General features: G+C 53.4%; 1 protein-coding gene across 9 annotated transcripts; it reads right to left on the bottom strand.

Annotated features, from left to right (window-relative positions):
- Positions 1–292: 292 nt before the first annotated feature.
- GPRIN2 (G protein regulated inducer of neurite outgrowth 2) lies at positions 293–26,869 on the bottom strand. 9 transcript variants are annotated; one of them, XM_032313326.1, is made up of 4 exons: positions 26,009–26,869; positions 19,644–19,763; positions 19,471–19,549; positions 293–6,751 (listed from the first exon to the last, which is right to left on the bottom strand). In XM_032313326.1, exons 1-4 carry the CDS (start codon positions 26,044–26,046, stop codon positions 5,366–5,368), a joined length of 1,623 nt encoding a protein of 540 aa, XP_032169217.1. In that variant the 5' UTR covers positions 26,047–26,869; the 3' UTR covers positions 293–5,365. The 9 variants fall into 9 exon arrangements, with proteins under 9 accessions (XP_032169217.1, XP_032169219.1, XP_032169222.1 ...); XM_032313328.1 differs by lacking the exons at positions 19,471–19,549; positions 19,644–19,763; positions 26,009–26,869 and adding an exon at positions 14,587–14,865; XM_032313331.1 differs by lacking the exons at positions 19,471–19,549; positions 19,644–19,763; positions 26,009–26,869 and adding an exon at positions 12,539–12,554.

Here is a 26,869-nt window from a genome sequence, read left to right as displayed (position 1 = left end):
TGGTGGCAGGGGAAAGGATATGGAACCATGTGGAGACACGAGGTTTCTTGAGGGCAGAGAGAACTTGGTACAGAAAAGGAAAAAAGGAAGAAACTGAGGTTCGAGAAAAACAGGGCATGGAGAGAACAAACACCATGGGCAGAGTCTTCCCACTGGGCCTGTCTGGACACGCATGGAGGTCCTGCACTCTCATGGCCACATTCATAGGATGCTATGTTTCTTCTCAGGAAAGTTTCAGAAATGAAAAGTTCCAGGCCAGGACGGACTGGGTGAGGGGTACGTGACTAAAAGCCACACACCTTAAAATTGGACACACTCACCAGTTCCAAGCCCCAAATGAGATCTTCCGTGTTCCTACAATTCCCACACTCTCTCCTATGAAGTGGGGACACGAGACATGAATTCTAGGATACCCATCTGGGAACACAGGGTACAATATCTCAGGGTACAGACCTGCCTCCTTGCTGAGCCACCCCAACTTGGAGGAGGAGAAAGGATGAATGAGTCACAGAAAGTCACTGCAGAAGAGAGCAAAGGCAATGTTTATCCAAATTTTGGAGCCAGAGTCAGACCCCAGCTGTCTACCCCCAATCCCATAGGCCAATGCAACTTTGATTTGGTTTGGGTTTTTTAACAGACATCGACTTTTCTGAAATGTTCTGTGGCTTATTATTTCTGTGTAACCACAGCAACAAAACTAGCCCTGTGTTCTCCTAACCCATCAGGGAGACCCCCACGCAGCTTCAGAAAGACTGAGCAAAAAATGGTGAGCAGCCCCAGGGAAAGGCCCAATGAGGAAGGTGCTAGAGGCCAGCTGTGATGAGTGCCATGCTCTCCCGCTCACTTTACCTCCAAGGAAGTGCGCTGGTGAGTCCCCTTGTGCCCAGAGGAATATAAAGGGGAATCCTGCCGATGCAGAGTGGGGCAGTTTCCAATCTCCTAAGGGGTTACAAGGTAGTCTGAATCTTAGCTTGCTGTAGATCTCAAACTTCTAGAACAGCTTGTTAAACGGAAATAGGATCTTCAAAAGGGAAGCATCGATCACCAGAACTAGAAACAGCCATGCCGAGAGGAAGGACTTGAGTTAAGCCCCTCCCCTCCGTCCTTGTTTGGATGTGAGGGTCCCTGGACCAGAACTTCAGTCGGAAGAGTGCTACCCATGTTGAAGATGCAGATTTGCACAAATTCACCTTAAATGAATTTGCCCATGATGACTGTTGATTCATAGGCATCCGGGGACCAGTGCTGAACTCTAGGATGACTTGGTGACAGGCCCTGGGCTCCATGTGTCCCTGCTCTGCCTGACAGGTTGGATGGAAACTGATAAAGGACTAGTCATAGCTTCTGATGACAAAACTGGGTCAGGCTAGAATGATGACCGAGACAGAATTAAGTGAGGGCAAATGCAAGCTCTGCACTTGAGTAACCAAGGTCACTCGGCATGAACATAAATGAGACAATTGCTTCAGAGCAGCTCCCGGAGACAAGGTCTGGGCATTCCACAGGCCTCAGACTCCACACGCATCTACTGGGTGAGGGGCTGGTCAGGGCTTGAATGCATCTGGGTATGGGTGTTTCCCCAGGATGCAGATGTCCCTGGTTTCTGTGCACCCCTCCCCTCAGATGGGACCTGCACCCCATGCAGACACATGCCCCAGGGCTCCTGGAACTTCACAGTCTGCCTGCCACCGAAAGGAATGCCCAGAACTACGCCTCACCTGCATAGCCCTGGCCCCAGTGGCCCTTACCTGCGATAGAGTGTGCCCCAGGGCTCCCCTGCAGGACCTGGCCAAGGCCAGGACTCTACCTGAGATCACGCCCTTGTTGGCTTCTATCCCTTCCCTACCTTGTGCTCCCCACTCCCCAGGTAATCTAGAATCATAGCACCGCTTCTCTGGGAGCCCTGCCATAGACTAGTCTCCTCAGCATGGTTCTGGAAACCACGGTTTCAGGCCATGGCCAGAGTACACATGTTCTAAGCAGGGTGTAAGCACAGGGTGAAGGATCTGGAAGGCGAATCTGAATGAGGAATGGCCAAGGAGATGGGATGTGGACCTTGACCACAGCCACGCTGGCTAGGCAAGAGCTAGCCCCTGACTTTGGCCACAGAAGTAGGCCCAAGGAAGAGGCATCCCACGACACTGGCGTGGCGGGTGAGCCCCAACTCAGTGCCACCTGCTTCATGTGGGTTATTCCATTTGATCTGCGGGGCCAGCCTAAGAAGGAGCCATGATTGTCATCATGAGGAAGCTGAAGACAGCAAGGTCAGTAATTTGCCCAAGGTCTCCCGGCTGAGGATGAGACCCAGGAGTCAAACTCAGACTGTAGACCATTAAGATGTAGTGCCACCCACCCCACTCCCACGCAACACTTCCAGATTCAAAATGTCAGGATCTTCACTGGGAAGTTCCCCTTGCCTCGCCACCTCCCCGCCGTGAAATAAGAATGCAGCACTTCTGGGGACAGAGACCCAATCCAGAAGATACTGGCAGTGATGTCCCCATGGAACAGCACCATTCTCCACTCCTCCACCATCTGCACCCCCCATACACAACGTGAGCTTGGCGGGTGGGGGGGAGACTACACTCTGGCAGCAGTGGCTTCTCCTTTGGGGTGGGCCAGTGATTGCCTGGGAGGGTAAAAGCAGCCTGGGGCTTGGCAAGAGATGTGTGCCCGGTGTCCTGGCCACGCCCAGAGGTGATAAGCTCCAGGAAACCAGTCTTCAGCTGTTGGGGGGCCCTTACAGGAAGGGGAGAACAATGGACAGAAGGGAGGAGTCCCTGGAGAAGAAGGAGGGGGATTCCTGCCTGGAGGAGGAGCTCAGGATCCAGGGGGGATGCTCCAAGAACAAAACCTACCAGAGAAAAACCAGACCAGCCAGGACTGTGGACCCTTGCCTGGCAAAGCTCTGACCTCCAAAACTTTATTTCAAATTCAGAACAAAACAAATGTACAAATAATGAAATCCACCACCTCCCACAACAGGGCCTGAAGGGGACCCAGAGATTCTGGTCACAAATCTGGAATCTGAGGGGAGATCTTCAAACTAAGCAGGTGGACATGTCTTGAGTCCCTAAACCACAACCGGTCCTGCCTGGCCAGGGAGGGGCCACAGCAATGGGACGGGGATGAGGGGTTCATTCTCCAGGGCAAACTCAGGGATTCTGCTGTAGTCACTAGGTAAACCCACTGGCCAGGGCTATGCAGTCTGAGCCATGGGGCCATGGCCAGGGTGGCAAGCCTACCCAGGAGGGTATGACGGGGTCCCCAGCCATGCACAGTCCCGAGACCAGACACATCTGGATTCCAACACCACCCTGCAAACATTTATCTCAGTTATGAGTTGGGTAGAAGGTTTGGCTGGCCCTTCCCACTCAGGGCCCAGCCCAGCCCGACATCCTGGCACTCCAGATGCAGACTAGAAGCGGCACGGGTTGGCCAGGTTGGCCCCCGTCAGCCCAACAGAGAATGAACTCATTCCAATTTGCATATAACAGAGAAAGTCTCTTAAGGGTTTCACTGATCCAAGCCAAATATCCTGACATGTGACCCTTCACCTGCCTCCTCTCGTCCCAGGTGGTGGCCTCGCCTCCTTTTGCTCAAACTGGAAACCTCAGGCTCCTGGAATTCCTCCTCCTTCCTGAAGCCACTGCAGAATGGGTGTGTGGGGTGTGTGTGTGGCGCATACCCAAAGCCCAGCTCCCCTTCCGTCTCCCCTTGACAGGCCCCCCCCTTGGCTCGTACACCCACATCTCCTGGGCCCTGCCTCCCACCTCGTCCTGTCCTCACCATGGGGCACCCTTGCCAGCCTCCCAACCCAACAAACACTCCGACAGAGGCTACATTACCATGGCTCACCACAGCATGAGCAGGACGGGCACCTCCAGGTCTCTGACCAGACTGTCCCAGCTGCCTGGTGTGCCCTTCCCCACGGTCCATCTGTCCAGCCCCACTGTGTCCTCAACACCCTGCTCAGCATCTGGGCCCTGATTCCACCCCAGGGCAGGGGACCCTGAGCGGTCCCCTAATCTCTTAAGAGTAAGTTGGTGGACTTACTCTTCGATGCTAAGCCCAAGATGACAACACAAGCCCGTCCCCAAACTCCACAGCGCCTGAGAGATCTTCAGGCAATGAAGTCAGTCTGTACCAAGCCTGTGTCCTGGGCTTCCTCACTCCATATCCCTGGCTCCCCACTGCCTGGCCCAGGTCAACTCACATGGGCACAGCTGAGAGAACAGGCCCATCATGGGCCTCCCTGCTCCCCAGGGCCTCATAGCTCTGGCCATTTCCCACCAGGTGGAAGACCCCACTCCAGGCCCCTTCCCTTTTCCCACCCATTTCTCCCTTCCCTCCTTCCAAGGACTGCACCAGCTGGGAATAAATCATTAAGCCACAGGAATGAGGTGACAAGGGTGCAATTTCAGGCCCTGCCAAAATATTTGGGGACAAAGAGCCACCTGTTCTCCCCTTCCTGAGACTGGCTTCTGCCACGATGACCAACAAGGGGGCTGACTCTTAGTAGCACCCCCGGCCCTTCTGTAACGCTCAGCACCCTGGTCCTGATGTGCCACCTCCCCCACACTGTCAGCTCAGCAAGGGTGCAGACAGCCTGTCTCATTCCCCAAGAAACCCACAGAACCCCGCACAGAATAGTGACTCAATAAATTCTTCTGGTTCGTGACTGCACTGCACTGACCAGCCTTGTGCTGCAGGAAAAAGACTGCAGCCTTCAGCCAACCTTGGCTTTGAACCTTAGCCGACCCCCTCCAGCAGGCCAGCCCGGGGCCTGTCAGGTACAGCCTTGCCAGGTGTCCATGGTTTCATCCAGATAATGGGGCAAAGAGGCGGGTGCTCCCCCAAGGTAAGGTGACAAGCACAGTGGGGGGCACACAGGCTGTCTTCAACATCCGTGCCCTGCGCTAAAGACCCAGCCAGTCCTGTCACTTGGGCCCCCAACTTTCATGTCAGGAAGGTGTTATAGCTCAGCACTATAGCTCAGCTCTAAAATACAGCCACCAAAAGCCCTCAGAGAAATCGCAGCAGACTTCTGAGGAGAGACTACACAGAATGTCAAGTATTTTTACAGAAGAATAGGAATCTCCTCCTGCACGGTGCTGAAAGTCTGTCCCAAGGTTCAGAGCCTCGACGTGCAGAGATGTGGCTCATGGGGATCAAGCCCTTAAAAACCAGCCCAGCTGTGAGAAGCAGTGGTCCCCCGGGCTGTGGTCCTGCGCCCTGCGGTCAACCAACAGCAGAGACACGTCCACAGCCGCCTGTAGGACCGAGAAACGTGGCACCCCCTGCAGCCCGGGCCCTGAGACTGAGTCTAAGGAGGGCTCAGGAGAACTCCAAGGGCCATGGCCCCTCACTCGGGAGCTCCCCCAGAGCAGCCGCAGCAGCTGGGGCGCCGCAGGGACTGCATGACGGCTCGCAGCGGCCCCCGGCGGCCCTCCGCTGACAGGCTGTCCTCGCTGGTGGGCGCCCGCTGCAGCTGCTCAAACTGCATCTCCAGATGCTTCTGGATGGCCACGCCCAGCACCTCGGGGTCCACTGCAGCTCCGTACACCTCCCAGGTCATGCCCTCAGCATCCCATCGCACATCCCGCACGGGGGAGGGTGCCTCCTCCAGGTCGGCCCCCACGGTTACCTCCGGGAATGTGTGCAGGGCCGCAGGGCCTTCCAGGGGCGGGCTGGTGGCCACAGCCTTGCAGACAGCCATGGGTGCTGCCTGCACACCAGCATCCTGGGCTGACAGAGAGGATGCCAACACAGGGGCCAAGTCACTGGCTGAGGTCATGGTCCACACATCCTTGGTCCTGGCACCAGGCTCCGTGGCTGACCCGGTGGGACCCCAAGGGTGATGGGCGCAACAGTGGGAATGCCCAGGGAGCACCCCAGGCAACCTACACTGGAAGTTCACCCCATGCTGTGCCTGTAGCCCAGACTCACTCACAGAGGCCACTAGCTTGGGGAAGGCCAGGATCCCTGGGGCTGGCAGGGCGTGGCAGCAGCCACTGGTCCCCACCTCCCTCATCCCACACAGTAGAGTTGCTGCAGACAGGGCGTGGCAGGAGGCGGTTGCCGGCTGCCCAGTGGCTTCGGGTCCAGCCTGGGGGCTGCTGCTGGCGGGGGCTGTCCCTCCCACGTCTGGTGGTGTTACCCTCACCTGACTCTCTCCCAGTGTCCAGGCTGAGTTCGAAGACCCTTCCTCTGGAGCCAGGTCCCTTTCTAGGCCGGCAGGGGCCTGGCCTCCCTGGCCAGAAGTACGGCTGGGCTGCAGCCGAGCCCTGTGGACAGGCAAGCTGCCAAGGGCCAAGCAGCTGAGGCTGGCCTTCTGAGTAGCACCGCGACCCCGGGTCTGGGTGCTACGGACCAGGTCCGAGTGGCTCCTCTGCATGGCAGTGGCGCCAGGGGCCCGCAGGTGACACAGATCACCACCGCCCACGGTAGACACATTGCCCACAGTGCTGCTCCGCCAGTGGCCCACAGCACGGGGCCGGGGTCGGGGGCTGGATGCCTGTGCCTGCTCCTCGCTCTCAGTGTGCTGCTCCTCCTCCTCTGGACTCTGCGGACTGCTGCTGGCCTCGCCCGGCTGGGCCTGCCATACGGTGCTGCTGGCACTCTTGCGGAGTTCTGGTCTCTGCCCCTGGCCTTCACCCAGCAGGCTGGACGAGCTCCGGGACAGGGGCTGCGGGCGGGGGCTCCAGGATGGCCGGGCACCTGGCTCGGGGCGGCTGGTGCTCATGGTGGCCTGCAGGAGAGGGAGGGAATGGAGCTGAACTGTGTGCAGTACCTCAGCTGGACACCGCCGTGGGCTTGCGCGGAGCTAGGCACGCTGGGAAGACAGCTGCAGCCCCAGCTGCCTGATGGCCCAGAGCCATGAGGACACCAGACACTTAAAATCAAGATCAGCACACATTACACTGGAAGATGTCCCTGCAAATCTCTGATAACAGTACCAAGCGATTAGAACCAGCCCTAGCACAAGGTCCCAGAGACCACCCACACCAGCTGCTGAGTCTTTACTGCTGCCTTACCTGGCAAGACGGGAATCCAGGGAGAAGCCATGTCTGCTGGGACCCTGGGGTGGGGACTGCAGCACTGGGGGAGGGGGCTTTGGGACAACAGCTCTTTGTCAACCAGCCCAAGAGCATTGCAGTATTTTAATAACCAGTAAAGCTTGACTGGCAAATACTAGCCTGGTTCCTCCTAAAACTGTCCGTATCCATCTTGCTCTGGAGTGGGGCCTCCCTGGGACAGAGCTGGGGCTCCAAGGAGGGCTGTGAGATGAAAAACAATGAACAGAGGGCTCATGAAGGACCTTGGGTTCTCCCCCGCCCCCGCTCCCTCCCCCACCCTCTCGGGCCTAGCCTGGTTGAGCCGTCCTGTCTCTTGGACTCAGTCTTGGCAGCTGTGAAGGGGAAACGGGTTTCCTGACTCCCAGCTCAGGCTCCAGGGGGAGGGAGAGGCCCCACAAGCCAGCCCTTTACATGTTCACTTGTTCCACAGCCGTCTCCAAGCACCCACCGCCTGCCAGGCTCTGGAGTTGGGAGACGAGGAACCAGCTTGGATCCGGCCGCACCTCCAGGAATGGGACCTAACGTCAACAGGTAGACAGGCCCTCCATAAAATTTAAATTCCCTTTTGCCACGTGTGCCCGCACTCTCCTTGCCTCCCTCCCCGTCTGCCATTCCTGTCCCTTCCTCCCGTCACACAGACCCCTCTGGATGTGCTCACAGCCTCCTCCGCAGCCTAGAGCCTGGCCCCTTCAGCCTCAGCACCTCCTCCTGGGCTGGCTCCATCTCTGGCTGAGCACTGGCTGGCCTGGATGGAGCGACCTGAGCAACCGTGGGCCTCCCACCAACCCAAAGCTGTTGGAGCAGGCCTGGCAGCCCGTGCCCCTCAGTCTACCCAGCACCCACAATGGACCCGACACTGGCTGGCACTCGGCCCAGCTGGATGTGCCTGCCTCAGAGAACAAGAGAGTGAAGCCACAGGGGAGAGGGCTGAGTGCCGAATATGGGGTCCGAGAGAGCATTTCCAGGAGAGCTCACTTTGCATGATGGATCAGAAAAGGCCTCCCAGGAGCCCAGCTGTGTAAGTGGGGCCCAGAGAGAAGGAGAAGGGGCCGGGGGAGAGCACAAGGCAGGAGGCACACGAGGGGAGGGGAGGAGGCTGGGCAGGGCCCCAGAGGGGGTAAGGGGGAGAGGTCAGGGCATGTGGGCCAGCCTGGCCCCAGCCAAAGCTGTCAGTGAGGACCCTCCCCCCAGGACTCCCTGCCAGGCAGGACCAGCTGGAGAAACAGGGCAGGGGAAGAGAGGCAATCCCAGTCCTGCCCTTCCACCCCTGGCCTGATAAGAACTACCAAGACACCAACCGCCTTGGCCAGGTGAGCAAGGCCACCAGAAAGAGAACGTGGGAAGGACTCTCAGGAACTCAGTTTCTGTATAATTACCAACTTCTTCTGCCCCAACACTCAGGAGACGGCTGCCGGCTCTTCCACAGTGAGGATGCTTCTGGAACTGCAGTCCCCTGAGAGCTCAAGGCTTGCTTTGGAGTCCAGTTCAGCCCAGCTTTGTGATGGTGGGAAAGATTCTACTCTGCACTGTCCTATAGATGGGCACTAGCCACATGTGGCTCCTAAGCCCTTGACCTGTGGCCTTTGTGACTGACAAACTGGCTTCCTGATTTCATGTCCCAGTAAGCCATTTAAAGTGTAAATGGCCACCTGTGCTTAATGACTCCCCTCTGGGACCCATGGGCTCTAGCTCCAGCCTGCACAGGTGTGTCCCCACCTGGCTGCTCCTCGCGGCCGAAGCCACACTGGTCCCAGGCGTCAAGAAAAGGATAAGCAGCCAAGGGAGGACAAGAACCCAGGCTCTGCCCTCCAGGAGCTCCAAGACGGACATACATACAGAGAAGGGCAACAAAGCCAGTAACAGTCACAGTTATGAGAACGTTAAAGAACAGCTCACAGGGCTGTAAAACCACCCCCACCCCCCCGATGCCCCGTGCCAGGCACAAATCACACCCTGTCTGCACACTGGCTCACTTCACTGTAATTGTCACAGCAGCCTCGTAAGGTACACCATCCACCCCATTCTGCAGATGAGGAGGCCAGAGCTCAGAGAGGTGTCCCAACTTGCCAGTAGGCACACAGCTGGTGAGCAGCTAAGCCAGGAATCAAATCCAGGAGCGTCTGAGTCCTGGAGACTAACATTCCCCCACTACCGCCATCCCCCGACTTTGCAGTTGCCCTGACTTGGCTGAAAGACCAGCACCCAACACAGCCTCTGAAACCCACCAACCTGAAACCCTCCTGGGAAGCAGGGCCAGAGAGAGCAAGGTCAGGCCCTGGCCCCACTCTGAGGAAACAGGGGGGCTGAGGTTGCAGATACACTCAGACTCCTCTGGGAGCTACTCAGAAGCCACCAGTGACAAGGTTCCCACTGTGCCCCCCTCACCAGATGGCTGCCTCACCAGGATGAGGCATTCCCCCAGAGAAAGCAGTGACCACAGAGACCCTGGGCGGGTGGCTATCTGTCATTTCCCTTCTTCACCTCACCTCCACGAGTGGCAGCTGACAAAATAGAGGCCAGGAGCAGTTGAGAAATATCAGAGAGCCCACAGCTGAACCCCAATGGGGTATTTCTCCCACAGCCTGGTCTTCTTGGCCTCGAAGGAGGGAAATGCTGTGAGGGAAGTCACCCAGATTATCCCAGTGAAAGGAGGCTTCCCACACCCTCATCGCCAAGAAGAGGGGCCTCCAGGGAGCAAAAGGAGCTGACCAAATGAGCTTTGGAGCCATGGATGAGCAGGCGAGGCAAGGGGTCTGCTTCTAAGCCTGATTCCTCCCCTTCCCATGCACCTGCCCCAGGCAGACACCTACGCTCCCTGAGCCCCAGTTTGCCCAGTCTGCAAAACAGAAGCAAATGCAGCTGCAAGGTTGCTGTGAAGTCTACTAACATGACGGTGCACAGACGGAATAGCGGCTGCTAGTAATAATCTCTTCTTTCCTCCTCCTATCAGGAGCGACCTGTGCTCAAGGTATCACAGGGACTAGGACTGGGGGCAAAGGGACCTTTTCGAGACACCTGTAGGTGAGCTTCCTCTCGCTTCCCAGTCCTTCCTGTCCTCATCTTTTCCTAGGACCTAGTCACCACCAGGGTCCGCAGTGTCTCCGTCACTGCACTAAGCTTCCCAATCTATTTTAAAACTTAAGCTGGGAGGATACGCACCCATGCTTGTACATACATGTATGTAGGTGCACACCCAAGTCTGGAGTCTGGCCTGAATGGCATGCACACTTGCCTTAAAAACCATGGAGAAGGCTCTGGTTTCACCCCCAAACAGATCCTAGAAAGATGTTTTAGCACAAAATAAATGACAGGCACACCGAGCTATCCAAGACCGCTAGTGTTCTTTGGATGACACCTTACTGTCCTCTCTCTTGCCCCACTTGATGCCAAAGTTGCAAGATGGCCATGTCTTGTGGCCTATATAGGATCTCCTACTGTCTCAGTTCTGCTGCTCAGTAAATGGAAGAACTGGCCTCACGCGGCAATCAGCCAGCATTATTTTGAGTAAAGCCTCCCAGTCCTGGAAAACCTCCCAAACTGGCCCAACCAAAAAACAACAACAACAACAACAACAAAAACCCGAAACAAAACAATAAACGAAACTGCTAGGTTGACTTGGTCAGAGATTCTAGCTCCTGCCATACCACCCAGCAGAGAGCTCAGGCCTTTGGGAGTGCGGCTGGGGCAGGGCGCACCAAAGCCACTGCAAGCAGGCCTGGTTCAGACCACCCTGTGTCATCCACATACATCTCCTCTTGTCAAGAGATAAGCAGTTGGATGATGACTTCTGCTTCCAGCAAAACCAAAACAGGAAAAGCAAACTCATGTGGTCAGCAGGGGAAACTGCTCCAATGTTAAAATATGGACCTTACCCCTCAGGGACCTGGTAGGGATACACAGCACGGGAACCCTTGGTTGGATAGTGGGGGTGTAGCAATGGTGGTCTGATCCATCCCAGCAGCAAAAGAGGGTCTGACAGGACCACTCAAGGCCAAAGTTGGGCAAAGCAGCAAGGAGCATTCCTGAGCTACCGAGAGGGATTGTTTGAAGGGGACAAAATCTGCCCATCACAGGATGAGGGGGCCTTAAGCACAAAATGATCAGGTCACATGCTGTGCCACTAAAGGGTTCGAGGATAACTGTGAGCAAAAGCCCAAAGGACACAGCACTGCTCATCAGAGAGGCCCAGGCCCCCAAACGCCCCAGAGCTTCCTCCCCTGAGGACAATATGCCCATACTTCCCAGGAGGCACCTGGGGTGGAGGAGGTCAACCTAAAGGCCCAGGTGCCCCAAACCAGAGGTAGCCAGGGTAGCTAGTGTATCCCTCCCTGTATGCTCCCAGGCACCCATGCCCACAGGCACCCATGCACCAGCATGGGCCTGAGCCCCACCCGTGGCCGCATGAGAAGCGGACGCACAGGCCCATCTACTGTGGGAGCCTGCAGGAAACAGCATCTCCACAGCTGCTCTCTGCACACCAAATGTACAGACCGCCTCTGGCTCTGGGGCTAGAGGCCTGAACACACCACACCATACTCTCTCCCCCAGAGCAGGGGCCCCTTCCCCGCCCCTCCTCACAAAGCCCACCGGACCCAGGGAGAAGGTCCTAGATACAATCCCCCAAACCAGGCTACAGATCTTCCCAGAAGCAAAAGCAGTGACTGAGGGAAGATGAGGCTGTGAGGCAAGGGGTATGGATGGAGGGCAGAAGGAACGCGAGGGAAAGGAGGTTTGGGGCTGGAGGCCTCGCGGAAGGGTGGAGGGAGGGGTAGGGATGGAAAAGGGAAGAGGAATGGGAGGGGACAGCGATAGTAGCGGAGATGGAGGCAGAAGAAGTCGGGGTCCTAGGCAGAGTGCTGGACATGGGAGGATGGGCAGAGGAGACGCGAAAGAGGGGATGGGATAGGCAATGAGAGGAGAGACGGGAGGAGGGATGCAGCCATGGGGACGCTGAGCACCAGGCTGGGGCTGTGATGCGGAGGGTCGAGCGCACGAAGAGGTGAGGAGTGGGGTTCTGGGGCGCAGGAAGGGAACGCGCTGCCCATCCCACCACCCTCCCCGCTACCACCCGCACGCCCACAGCCGGCCTCTCACCCTCTCGCCCGCCCGGGGCCGCGCAGGCCGGCGGAAGCGCTGCTCCTGCGGCCGCCACAGGTGCCCGGCGCAGCTGCCCAAGATGGAGCCGGAGCCCGACCCGGCCCGGGCCAAAGACGCCACCCGCCGCCGTCCGCCTGGCCCGCGGAGCCAGCGCCCGGGTGGCGCCCAGGGGTGACTGGGGGGCTGGAGAAGGAGGGGCGCAGGGGGCGGTGGCCCAGCTCACCTGGGCCAGCCCCCGCGCTCCACAGCTCGCGTCGGCGTCCGGGCCCCGCCCCCTGCCCGCGGCCCCGCCCCCGGGACCCGGCCTGCCCCGCCCCCACGGCCGCCGAGCAGTCCGGCGCCCACAGTCCCTGGAGCCCTACCCCTCTGTCCACGAGCCCCCAGTCCTCCTTCCCGACCTCAGGGCCGGTCTCCACTGTCCCGTCTCTTAGGCCCCGCCCCCATCACGATCCCCTGTTATACGCGCCTTCCCTGAGAATTCCCCAAGACACCCATCTTCTCGACTTGCCTCCCAACCCCAATCTTATAGGCTCGGCTCCCCACAGCCCTGAGCCCCCGACTGAGGCCCCAAGTCCACTTCCTCATTGCCCCGCCCCTTCGGTCCCCGTGGTAGAGCGCCACACCCCTCACCAAGGGCCACGGGTCCTCCTGCGACCCACTTCCTCACGGCCCCGCCCAATGTCCTTTATCATCCTGGACCCGCCCTTCATAAGTTTCCGGCTTCCGACCCCACCCTCAAGACCCCATGGCTTTAGGGCCATTCACCCTCGGACACCAGGCCGGGTTCATCATAGTCATAGTCCCGCTCCCCTGTTCTCCAAACGCTGAACCCCACAGTCCCACCCTCTTAGCTCTACTCTCGCAGACTCCAAGACGACCCTGGTCCCGGACCCCAAAGCCCGTATTCTCCCACCCTTTCCCTGGCCCATGTCCCTATCCCCACCTTTGCCCCCTAACCCAATCCCATTCCTGGGCATTCAATCTCCAGACCATCCCCATGGGCCCCAACAGCTGGCATGCACAATGACCATGAGAGGGTGAGGCCACCCCATCCAAGACACACCCCATCCGGCTGCTTCCTATAGTCCCCAAAATAACCTCCCTCTCTCCCTTTCTGCCCCAGGATTCCAGGAAGAGTCCAGGTCCTGGGAATGCTTGGTCCCACCACCTTTCCTTCTGCATCCCCCCGTATCTGAAAGCCCTGATCTGGCTAGGGGTTCGCAGAGGAGCAAGAGCCACCCACACAAGCCACCCTCGACCCCTTCAGCTCTCCAGAGGTTCCTGCCACTCATCCTGAGGGCCTCATTTTAAGAAGAGCATTTCCCACCTCTGGGCCCCAGTCTCTTGAGAATTGGGTCCCAATGTTGACTCCGTTGTCTCTAGCACGGGGAACCCCTGATTTGCTTGCCCAACATTTTGCTGAGGGATCTACACAGCTTTGGTCCAGTGCCCCCAGTAGCTAATGCCTCTCTGCTCCTCCTCCAGTTTGAGAAGCCTGGGCTCACCTCTCCAGCCTCTCCCAGCCCTGCTCTGAGGCCAGAGCATCAGGAGAAGGTCAGCACAAAGCCCCTCAGACCTTAGAGCAAGGTCAAGAGTGGAGAACCTAGGCTGGAATGTGTACCATTCACTGCCCTTCCCCCAGCCCCTACCCCTGCTCCTAGCCCAGAAGAGGGGTGTGCAGCCTAGGCCACAGGTGTGGCTGGTACCTCCCGCCCAGCCGCCTCCCCACCCCCCCCCCACCGCCTGGTATGTTCTCTGAGTGCAGGGACCCCCCGCACCTTGTATCCCCGTCTGTAGCTATGAACTGCCCCTCATCAGATTACCTCATAGACCAAAGGAGACAACAGATACCTGTCACAGACAGCATTTGGGTCCCATAGATCATGCCCTCACACTCCCTCACCTGAGGTTTAACACAGGCATCCATGTCTCCCTATTCCCACCCCCTCCAGCCTGGGATCCTGCTGCTTAGGGCCTGGCTGGAATGGAAGCCTTGGCCCTACCTCCCCCGCCCCTCATGCCATGGTCACCTACAGCTTCAAGTGGGGGCTCACTCACTGGAGGAGTGGGTGGGGTTCTGCTCAGGAAGACTCAGACTGCCCTAAGCACCCCTTTCCAGTGGGGTCTCAGAGCACTGGCCCAGACAGCTATGGAGGGGATGGTGAACACTGGAGGATAACAAGGGAACCTAACCCTAACCCTAACCCTAAGCCCCAGGCCCTGTCCTCCCACCACACACAGCCTGCCAGGGGATCTGCCCAAAGGGGCCATATGGGAGATTGTTTGCGGAGACTATCAACCCACTCCTCCTCTTGCCTAGCAATTAGGGCCCCTCTTTTCATGTCTCAGGAATCTTATTCACATTGTCTTTTTAAGGAAGTCAGCTGAGCCCCAAGAAGGGATAAGTTACCTGGGGTCACATTGAGAGTCGGTGCCAGTGCCTGGGGCTCCAAGCTCCCTGGTCAAATGAGAGCCTCTGAGAACCTCAACCCAGTGTTTCAGGGAGGCAACTTGGAGTCTGGTGTCCACCTGCAGATGCGGCCTCGCTGAACCTGCCACCAGGGTCTCTGAGCCTGGCCTTGGCACCTTGGACAGCTAGTCCTCTTCTTCCAACTGTGGTTTGGCAAAGAAGCTTCTCTGGCTGTGGTGGCTGCCCAGGGAGAGCCAAGCATGGAGAGTCAGCCCTCAGTTGCTGTCCTAACTCCACCTGTTCTCTTGCTCTGCGATCCCACACCCAAGAAAACTGTCCACCTCTCTGGGCATTGGTTTCCTCATCAGCACAGCGACAATAATTACACCTCCCTCCCAGGGCTGTGGGAAAGATGGGGTTTACGAAAGTGTTCTGCGGAGTGTTCTTGCTGCTATCAGTCATTTGATCAAATATTTATTGAGCTCCTCCTGTGTCAGGTTCTGGAAGTAAAAGCCAGAACCGCCTGGTGTGGGGCAGGAGTGGGGTTTGTTGACTGCTCTAGTAGAGAGGGGAGGCTCTGGTTTAGGACTACAAGGACCAAGGGCCACTCCTTGAGACTCAGAATCTGACCAAAGAGGGACACTTAGGCTCAGTTGGTTAAGCGACTGCCTTTGACTCAGGTCATGATCCTGGAGCTCTAGGATTGAGCCCTGCATCAGGCTCCCAGCTCCATGGGGAGTCTGCTTCTCCCTATAATCTTCTACCCTCTCATGCTCTCTCTCTCACTCTTTCTCTCTCAAATAAATAAGTAAAATCTTAAAAAAAAAAAAAAAAAAAAAGAATCTGACAGAAGAGGAGCAAGAATGGTGTGCTCCGGAGTTCAGTCAGGGCATGATGCAATGCCAGGTAGAGAGGAGAGCTGCACATCTAGAACTTTCCCAGAAGGTCTGGGCATCAGGGCCACAGGGGTCCCTGAAGTCAAAGGATTTGAATAAGGTCTTCAGGAAGAGTAGCAAACAGGGCCCAGGACCCAGCTGTGGGTAACCAACCAGGTGGCAAAGGACTGAGAAGCAGCAGCCAGGGAGGAAAGAGGGAAACTGAGGCATTGCTGGGACTCGGGATGCTCACAGCAAGCAGCTTCATCATGGTGCTGGAGGCAGGACCACAGGAGTGCACTGGGTAAGGAGCTGGAGGGCAGAATCCAAGACACCAAATGTGCACACAACTCTTTTAAGCAAGACCCTAAAGGGGAGAATAAAGAAAGGGGTCACTCAGGAAGGACATGGGGTCAAGAGAGATTTGGGGCTTTGGGCTGTGGCTTTTTGGTTGGCTTTTTAATATGCTGCATCATGGAGTAGGAATCTTTAATTTCAAGCAACAGAGAACAGCTCGGGTTGAGATAGGCAGAAAGGGAGTTGTCGGAAGACCGCGGGGAGTTCAGAAAGGAAAGTGACGTGGAGAGCTATTCTTGCTCTCCAAGCTGGGAGCCAGGGGACTCCAGACCTCCACAGAGGGAGCCACTTCCCAGTCTTGCCCGGTCATGGCCATGGAAGGAAGGATTCTGGTTTTTTCTCCTTTTGTTCTGTTCAAGATTCTAAGTCTCAGGGAAGCAGGAGCTCTTTGTGTGAGCTACGGCCACACACCTTCTGTCCGTGGACAATCGAGGAATACCTGGCCTGGTAGACCTCTAGGAGTACCCAGGGCCTCCCAGGACACTTTCCCCAGAGGGAGGAATGGAGGCCAAGTGGCCAGACCCAGACAGATCCACTGCACGCTGTAGCAAGTTCAGCGTACTTGACATTGGGGGGCAAGGAGCCGTAGAGGGGGAGCGGATGAAGAGCTGGAAAGAGAGCAGACCTTATGCACAGCTGGCATAAGGTCCCGAAGGGCTGGGACATGTGAAGCAGGAGTGGGGACAGCTTCTCTATGTAACTGGAAAGCGAGAAGAAATGACAGGTGTAGGTAGGTTACTAGGTTTGGAAATTTAAGGTTGATGGTTTCTCTTTTCTCTGTGCAATAAAAGGCAAACTGTTGTGCTGAGACAGAAGGGAGAAGATGGAGAGGTTGGAGGGGTGAGAAGAGCAGAGGAGGTTTGAAATGGTCATTGCAGAGGGGCACCTGGGTGGCTCAGTCAGTTAAGTGACTGACTCTTGATTTCAGCTCAGGTCATGATCTCAAGGTAGTGGGATTGAGCCCCGCACTGGGCTCCATGCTGGGCATAGAGTCTGTTTAAGACTCTCTCTCTCCCTCTCCTTCTATCTCCCCACCCCCAATACCCTCACTAAAATATTTTTTTTAAAAAGAAAAGGAAAAGAAATCATCATTGCAAAGAGGGGGAAGATCCTCTGTTGGCTGAAGAAACGCAGTAGAAGATATTGCCAAGCAGTACTGGGGCCCAAGCAAGACCAGCAATAATATCATCAAAGAAAACAAGTTTTAATTAGGACTCGCAGTTGCAAGAGAGAAAAAGAGAGTCACAAAATGACCACAGCATTCTGGGTGCCGGTGGCTGGGAGCATACAGCCAAACCGGCTGGCCCTTCTGCCGTGGGTGCTTGAGTCGTCGGCTTCTAAGAGTCAGCTGAGCTCGTATCGAACTCACTTACTCCGATGGTATGTGTCATAGTGACACAATTGCATAAATAATCAATCTAATTTAATTAAATAGGGCATGAACTAGTGGAATATGCATAGAAAAAGAAAGTTCTGTTCCTACGAAGTCTAGGTTAAGTGCTTTGGAAAGTGAGTCACAAAATCGGCCGTCAGTTGAGTGTGGTAAAGGCAGCTTGAAAAAGAATAGGAGGAAAATGTTAGCTTCTGAATCAGATTGCTTCCCGGCTGCCATAACATTAACTGACTTGCCTACGAACCTGTCATTTATTAGACCTGAACACAGGAGGAAAGGGTTAGTATTGTATAGTTTAGGCAAATGAGGGGATTTATTGAATCATCTTCAGGCACTGGCTGAAGCCAAGGACTCCGATGATGTGGACAGGATCTCTCACCTGCTCCTTCCCTCTGACACCCTCTGGGCTAGTTTCTCACACAGACTCTTTCCTTTCGTGAAACAAGGTTGCTGGCAACCCACACCCGCCCATCTCTAGATCCGCAAACCAGGTCTTCCTGACCTTGCCTGACAATCCTGGGCCAGAGGGAGAGAGCTCTCTGGCACGCCGGCCTGTGTCCTGTGCTTTTCCAAGGATGCTCAGAACCCTCTCCTAGGACGGGCAGCCCCTCCAGGGACTCAGTGGACAGTGGACAGGCAAGAAGCTGGTGCCAGACTAAAGGGAAAGCAACACTGAGTTGGCCCAAAGCGCAGATGACCACAGGCGGCAGCATCTCTGGGAGGCTCAGAAAAGGAGCCGCTGAAAATTCAAATGTGTCCGTGTGCCATCAATGCCTACGGAAGGGAGAGCTTAGATTAAGCTGAACAGTATCTGTCTTTCCGACACGAAAATTCCTAGAGTGTGAGAGACTCTTCTCACAGCCATACGATCCGTGAGTGAAAAGGCTGTGCCTTTTTGTCTGACCAAAGGCACCGACTTCCCAGGACCTGGTATATAATAGATGCTGAGAGAAGGGAGGGAGGGAGGAAGGCTATCCAGGAACACCCATTACCTAGTACCACCTCAGTTTCATCCACAGACATTTCACCGAGTCCCTAATAAATGCCAGCCGTACACTGTGAGCTGGGAATACAGACTGCATCAGAGATGCCTTGACCTCAGAGCCGGGGCGATGGGGCACTCAGGGACAGCAGTGATGGACGCACACACAGACAATTAGATCAGAGTGATGAAAGGACACAGAAAGGGCTGGAGCACGCAGAGGAGAGGCCCTGTGGTGGACCTCTGTTCCCTTTTAGCTCCCCACAATGCACACCCTCCACTTCCTTTAGGGAATCACCCCCATACAGAGGCTGCCAGTTGTCCCCCAATCCTTACTCCCCCTTCTATAAGCATAGAACTCCCCTCGCTGAGAACACACCTGCCCAGAGCAGAGACCACCTTTTCAAACACCGTGCAGCAAGGCCCACAGTGTGCTTGGACTCTGTTCCAGTGACGTGTTAGCAGAAGTGAGGCACACGGCTTCTAGCTGAACCCCTCAGAAGGCGTGTTTCTTTCCCTCTCCCCTGGTTGGCATGAAGCCCATATTGCTAGGCCATATTGGGGTCCAACCAAGATGTGTGACCAGCAATAATACTTCCCAGAAAGAATCATCAAGGAAAAGCAAGTTTTGATTAGGATTTACAATTGCAAGAGAGAAAAACAGAGTCGAAGGCCCAGCTTTCTGGATGCTGGTGGCTGGGAGGTGACACTTTGGCTGTCCGGGCCTTCTGCTCTCGGCAGTCAAGTGAACTGGTATTTAGCTAATTCGTACATTCTGATGAAGGCAAGACCCCCTGCTCCCCAGGGGTATGAGAGCAACAGGACAGAAGGACCCTACATCCCAGCGCTACACAGTTGTAGGTCCACCCTGGATTGTTTATGACCAAATTTTGCATGAAAGAGAAAGTAGCCTATAGTCTATTTCAGCTGCTATGGGGCAGAGATGCTCTTGCGAAAGGAAAGCCTAGATGGTAATGCATACAGAATTTTGTGCCTGCAACAGAGGTAGTACAGGTAACAAATCTTAAAATATGTTCTCAACACATAGATATTGTAGGCCGGGAAGCTGGAGACCCTTGCTGTGCCCTGCGAAAGCAGTTGATAAACTCCCACAGTCCCCTGGAAAGTCATCTGTAACTGTAGGAAAATGAATGAATATTTCAGGGTGCTCGCATTTGCTGGCTGCTCCTTGCCACTCTCAGCAAAGGCCTCTGTGAGCCAGGAGAGTCTGAATAGAGCTAGCCAGCGTGCAGGCAGAGATGGGAGGGAACGCATACGGGCGAGCAGATGCTCTCGGGTTGTGATTTCTCAGAGCTGAAAACTCCAACCACTTCTATACGGCCAACTGAAGCAGATCTAGAAGACATTTTTGAAGAAGGGGTATTATCAGGAGACAAGACTATGGACACTAACTAGTCTTTCTCAAGCATTTTCAGCTAAGAGTTCTTACCCTGACACTGACAGCCAGCTCAACGGCAAAGGCCAGACCGATGGTGTTGCCTTCCAGTCTAAGTTGAATGTCTTCGCTGGTCTCAGGTTCACAGGAAGGTGATCAGGTATAGCAGGCAGGCTGTTAAATGAAAGACCAGAGTTTCTAGGCTTAAATATTAAATATGGGTCCGCGAGAAGATCTGGAAGCAAATAGGCAGAAAACCAAGTAAGATTCTGAGGGGTATGTGTGTTACCAAAGAAAGCCTGAGCCCAGCCAGTACAAAGCCCTCATTGCTGACTCCTTAAAAAACCAATCTCCAGGGGCGCCTGGGTGGCTCAGTGAGTTAAGCCTCTGCCTCCAGCTCAGGTCATGATCTCAGGGTCCTGAGATTGAGCTTTGCATCAGGGTCTCTGCTCAGTGGGGAGCCTGCTTCCCCCTCTCTCTCTGCCTGCCTCTCTGTCTGCTTGTGATCTCTTTCCCTCTATCAAGTAAATAAATAAAATCTTTTTTAAAAAAATTTTTAAAAATTTTAAAAAAACAACCTCCACAGGGTGATGTATGGAACTGTTGAATTACTATATTACTATATTGTACACCTACATATAAACTGTATGTTAACTCCCCAGAATTAAAATAAAAACCTAAAAGAAAAAACAGCTAGCCTCTTGCCGACAAACCCATACCAGCAGGAAGTGGGCTGCATGACTGTACAATCCCAAGAGATGTACACCTTCAATGCCAACTTTGGATTTGGCCACAGAAGGTAGTAGACAAAGAGGGGACCACCAGGGCCCAGAGGGACAGTGCTGGAGAAAGGGCTGTCATCCAAGAAATATACTCCACTCGCTGGGAATCTTCATAGTTTCTGCCTGGTAGGACTTGATGATGGTGGCCAATGGCTTCAGTGGGTTTCTGTGTTTCTGTGTTTCCTTAATCCAGACAGGGGTTCCTACTGTGTTATCCTATTCTGACTGACTGTTGTCTATGGGGTATGATGAGACAGCTAGTATGGCCACATCATAAAGAACCACATCCATCCCTAACACCAAGGGAGAGGGCATTCCAAGCTTTGAAGAACAGGGCACACAGACATTTGGTTGGCCCAAGGAATAGACTGGGATAGAGACTGCTAACCACCTCCCTAACAGTCAAGATCTCTTCATATGTTTAAAGAATCTCTGCTTTTTATCTGGGGACATGGAAATCCAGGGTGCTGTAGGGGGTGGGGGGCTATATTCCTAGAAGCTATGTTTGGGCAAGTAAGTAACCAATAGGACTGAAGTGGGGAGCGGTGATTCTTTAACCAAAAGTAGGGGGAGTCTTCCTCTTTTCTCTTTTCTGTTTCCACTGGCTGGGTGGTAGAAGTGGTGAAATATGTCAAGCTACACGAATGCACAATACCTATGAATAGGGAATAAACAAGAGAAGAAGAAATCTGGGCTCAGGCTGCTTACCTGAAGACAGGTGAGAGAGAAAGGAACTTCTGTCTTGCTTAGGCCAACCTTATTCAAGGTCTCTCTTCCAGCAGTTCAACCCATATCCTAAAAATTACTCACCCTTTCCTTTACGCCCATGTGTTTTGGGTGTGTCTCAGAGGAGGAGCACATGCTTGGGCCCAGGCCAATCACTTGCATCACATCTCCCTGGCTCCTGAGATTGCTCAGGATAAGCATGCGTCCCACTTAGAGCCAATGACATGCAATCAAGAATTTCTCTGGGAGTCCGAAGAAAGAAACTCAACTCCTGTCCCTAAGGAGATATGCAGACTGAAGCCACCATCTTACTCAGAGCCTGATGCTGGAGCCAGCCCAGAGGGTGACAAGGTGAAGGTGTGAAGAGAAGCAAGGTCCCAGGTACATCATCTGAGCCTTGAATGCAGTTTAGGCTAAGTCTGGTCTCATTCCTTGACTTCTCAGTTACAGAAGCCAATAATTATCACTTTTGTTTAAACTAGTTTGGGTTAAATTTCCATCCCTTGCTACCAAAGGTGGCCTCGGTGATAGTCTTCAGCCTAGACTGGGAGTATCATGGAGGTGGCATGGAAGGCAGGTACCTGAGTTCAATCTTACAAGGGAAGTCAGAGACCACCTGAAGCTTGCTTGGGAAAACATGGACTTGTTATAAAGATGCATGTGTATTTGAACTAGAATTGGAAAGTTCTCAGGACCTAGCCAGACAGATCCAGCCATGGTCATTGCTGTATCACTTCCTTCCTGGAGCCTGGGAGCATCACCTCCCTCCAGAAGGTCCTCTGTGCTACACTCTGTGCCAACTAGCGCCCTCTACTGATGCAGAATTTCCACTGTTTGGATACCTTGAATCACCAAGGCCCCAGCTCCTCCTGGTGGAGTCTCTCAATGCATCCTTTTCACTTCTGCTGCTAGCTGCCTAACTCTGGACATTCTTCCCAACACCCAGTTCAAACAAAAGAAATCTGATAGACACAGGTCATCTCTAATGCCAAAGGAAAGCACAAGTCCTGGCCAGCTGATGGATTCAGCACCTAGGTCAGGAGCCCCTTCCCATGCGATGGCCACATGGTCTAAAACAAGTCCACCTGCTGGTTGGGCTATTAGGACTGTGGGCATGGCAGGTACCACTACTGATGTGCCTTGCATATCTATAAAAAAATATATATTATATTAGGCAGTACTCTTTTGGCTTTGAGAGGCAGAGCTCAACTCAAATTGACTAAACCACCCAAAGGACATTTCTTGGGCTCTTGTAAAATCCAAGTCCAAGGCAGTCAGGTTTTGCTGGATCTAGGTGCAAGGGGTGTCCTCAAAGCCTGACACCTCTCCGTCTCTTTTAGCCAGACTTCCCATACATAGTTGGCTCTCAGCAGCTCCTGGATTATATCCTCACATCTATAAGTCCTTGGAAAAGAATTTAAAGAGTTGAAAAAAATGCCAAGTTATTGTATTAGCTATTATTGTTGTTATCACTTCCTACAGTTCCCCCCAAATGTGAGGTTTGAGTTACAGGAAACTAATGTGAGTCACTGTGGCCTAAGAAATGTGATGCTCTGACTGACAGATTCTGGATCGAGTGGAACTCTGGAGTTAAGAAGTTATCCCACCCTGTCACATATCTGGGATTAGAGGAGAACACATGGGTTTTGTTGCCAGAAGAAGCAAAAGATTTTGGACAGGTAAAAACAACAGATGTCGGGACGCCTGGGTGGCTCAGTTGGTTGAGCAGCTGCCTTCGGCTCAGGTCATGATCCCAGCGTCCTGAGATCGAGTCCCACATCGGGCTCCTTGCTCGGCGGGGAGCCTGCTTCTTCCTCTGCCTCTGCCTGCCATTCTGTCTGCCTGTGCTCACTCTCTTTCCCTCTCTCTCTCTGATTAAAAACAAAACAAAAAAAACAAAAAAACAGATGTCCGCTGCAATCCACACCATTGGCCACCCACCATCTGCATATATCCTTCCTTCCATAAACATACTTGTGAAAATATTCTTGTTTAAAATAATGCAGTTATACCATATACCACCAAACCCTCTCATAGCAATGGTAACAGAAGAAAATAGGGTCTAGATTCTCCAACAGTTGCTGCATCCAGCTCCAGTTCCAGAATCTCTGGGTGGTGTATGGTCCTTTCAGAGAGCCTGGAAGGAATGGTCCAAGTGACGCTCTAAAAACCTAGAGAACAGGACCCAGTGGTGATCTATTTCAAGGGCACCATCGAGGTTAATAAATTCCAATAATCCAATTCATCTCGATTATTCTACTCAAGATTCAAGTTTCAGACTGAGAGCAGAAGATTAGCCTAAAATGCATGTCAAACCCACTCCTTGACCAGAGGAGAGCAGGGCGGAGTGCATCTGATGGAAGAGGGAACCTGGTTTCCGTTACTGTAAGAAGGAAGCAAGGGCATGGGGGTGACTTGGCAAATCCTTATGTATGTGCTTCTGTGGCCTGACAAAGTGATAGAGACACTGCTGGTGGGTGGGTGGTCAGGTCTGCAGGCTCAGGCAGCAGCTTCAGATACGCAGCTCTCTCTAATGCCTAGGAACATGTGAGCTCCCAATTCACACCGTGAGGCCACTAACAGCTTACTCTGGGGGACCTGGGACACTGTGCTAATTCAGACCTAGGTCTTGGCTCCTTACAGTTCTGATTGTAACATTGCCTGAGGCCCAAATGGAGGGCTGCTGCTGATGGCCTACCTGTGTCAGGAGAGACTAGATTTTGCTGCAACCTCAAGCTTCATGGAAGTATCAGTGTCTTAACTGAGTGAAGATCTATTTCCTGCTCATGCTTTACGTTTCTCATAGATTGGCAAGAGAGCTCTGTTTCTCTCAGGAACCCAGGCAACTGGAGGCTCCTCAACACATGCTTTTGCAATCAGCACCTCGATGGAAAAGAAGGTGGAGAATTAGGCACCAACTCTTAAAGCTTCCACCAGAAAGTGATACATGTCACTTCTGCTCATATTTCTTTGGCCAAAGTAAATCACACATCCATATCTAAGTCCAAGGGGGGGGGGGGGCTTCATTCCACCTGCATGAAAAGAGGAAAGTCAGACACACACTGCACTAATGGGAACCACTACCCAGTTTCTCTCTCTTCTTCCTTCCTATAAGAGTCACAGTTTTGTCCAGGATGACAATGTACCCAGCTAAATCTACCTTTCCAGACTTCCTTGTAACTAGAGCTAGACATGTGACCTTGTTCTGACCAGTAAGATACAGAAGGGAGCCCCTGAGAAGGAAAGCTGATGTGATGCCTGGAGATGCAGCAGCCATACTGTGAGCATAAGGACAGAAGCTACACGATAAGGAAGGCAAAGAAGAGGATGAGGGAGCCTGAGATCTTGATGAAATCCCTGAGCAGCTGCCTTGTCCAGGGCTGCCAATCTGTAGGCTGCTTGTTACAAGAAAACAAAAAACCCTATCTCTTTGATTCCCTGATAGTAGGACCATCTGGTATCTGCATTCCTTACTATTTACCCTCACTGTGTTTTAAGTTTCATTTGTTCAGCTAAAGACTGTGTGTTCAGTCTTTAAGATGCAGACAATTCATGGTGCAGTGGAAAGAACAAGGGCTTTGGTTCACTCAACGCAAGCTTCAAATCTAGGGTCAACCAATTTCCAGCTATGTGTCCTTAGGTGGATAACAAAGGACATATAATTAAGGCCCTTTGAGCCTTGGTTTCCTCATCTGTAAAACGGGAATAAAAGTCATGTGACACAGACAGCCATTTCTTATTCACCTCCCGCTGTTAGACTGAAAAGGTCAGATACCCACTGTCTTGGTCTCCCTGGAAACCAGCATGGCTGCGTGTGGATCTAGCCAATGGTATATAAGAGCCAATGTGCTAAAAGTTTCTGATGAAAGGAGAGAAGTAAGTGAGGAGCGTGTTCCCTTCCTTCTTTTCCTGCCTTTGAACTTGGTGCTAGAGGACATCAAGTGTGGTGCTATAGTAGTTAGTCCTGCAATTTTAAGGCCTGCAACTTTAAGGCCTGTGCGCCTGCTAAGATGGACAGAGTAGAAAGTAACAAGAAGCCTGGGTCTTGGATAATAAACTTCAGCTGCCAAACTAAATCTGCAGCCATCTCACAACAGATTTCTTGTTAATCTCATATTTCACCAATCCTAAAACCCACATGCTTCTTGACATTTAACACTTCCGAAATCAAGTCACATCTCACAGGTGATTGGACAGTAAAGAATTGTTTCGTAGTTGGACAGTATTTTTTTTCTGATGCAGGGAAAATGATGCAATAGTGGTACGTTTTACAATCAGTAGCATCTTAGAGTTACTGAAATATGAAAATAAGTCTCCTTATGGTTCAAGTCACATTAAGTCAGGTTTTCTGTAAACTGTAGCCAAAAGAACTCCGAACTGGGAAAAATATCCACCGTAGATGGTGGTTGTGAAGAATGAATGAATGTATAATATGTAAGCAAAGTTCTTGAGGTAGATTTTTTTAAAGGGATGGTATTTTGTCAGGGCCTCGATATCTAGTTATATAAATTATTTGTCCAACTGTAGACATACACGCAGTCCCTAAGACTGGTATATGTCTAAAAAATAAGTCCAGGGAAAACATGAGTTACAAGTCTGGACCTCAGAGAACTCAAAACAGGTAGCAATCTTTTTTTTTTTTTTTTTTAAGGTTTTTATTTATTTATTTGACAGAGAGAGAGACGGCGAAAGCTGGAACACAAGCAGGGGGAGTGGGAGAGGAAGAAACAGGCTTCCTGCTGAGCAGGGAGCTTGACATGGGACTCGATCCCGGGACTGAGATGAAGGCAGAAGGTTAATGACTGAGCCACCCAGGTGACCCAACAATCTTGTATCATTTGAAACTTTTAGTTACAGGTGGCATGTACCTACTCAAACTGGCTTAAGTATAAATGAGATTTATTGACTCACCTCAGGGAAAAGTCCGGTGATGTTCTAGCTTCAGACATGGTCTGATTCAGCTGCCACAAGGACCCAGTGACTCTCACCCTCAGTCCCTGGGCACCCACTGTTCCAAGCAGATTCTGTTCTGTCAGGCTCTTTTCTTCTGCAAGATTCCTTCTGAGATTCAAGTCCCCTGCGCCCCAAAGGCCTGTGGCCCAGCGCTGTCAGGAAAAGTGGTGTTGCCTCTCATTGGCCCTGGTCCATCCCAGTGTCTGTGTCTCCCTGAACCCATCACTGCCTCAGGAGAGCGAGCTTCGGAGGAATCAAGGCAGAGGGAAGGGTCAACCACACCTGAGTCACTGGCACTGAGAAGAGGGAGAGGAGTTCTCCCAGAACACATCTGGGGCACCATGTTAGCAGAAGGACAAAGGAGGCTATGGTACAACAACCCCAGATGTCTTCCCAAGCCTTCTCCTCTCTATCCCCTAAGCCCACTACCACCACGCAGGCCTCGCACCATATCACTCCCTCCACAATGAAAGGCGGTCCAGGAAGACCGCCAGGAAGACCAGCAAGGAGAAGTGACAAGGCCATCCACCCTGGGGCCACAAATCCAAGGGGCGTGGAGGGGGAGAAAGGGCATAGCCCTCCGAAGGGGAGCGCTGCTCAGCTCACCACTCTGGTCTCACTGGAGTCATCAAAAAGAGTGACTGTGTTTCAGTCAACTTTCCTGCTTAAGGAACGCTATGGCAATCATCCATGAACGTTGATATTTCCCTCTCATGTTTGCAGGTTGGTGGGGGTCAGCTGGCGTAGACTGGATCCATTGACCCCAGGCTCTCAGATAGGTTTGGGTCCGCTCCACAGACCTCTCACTGGCCTTCAGAC

Source organism: Mustela erminea, chromosome 14 (genome assembly GCF_009829155.1).
Source record: "Mustela erminea isolate mMusErm1 chromosome 14, mMusErm1.Pri, whole genome shotgun sequence".
Classification (NCBI taxonomy): Eukaryota; Metazoa; Chordata; class Mammalia; order Carnivora; family Mustelidae; genus Mustela; species Mustela erminea.
The sequence above is the reverse complement of the archived record's forward strand: the minus strand, read 5'-3'. Positions and strand labels throughout refer to the sequence as shown.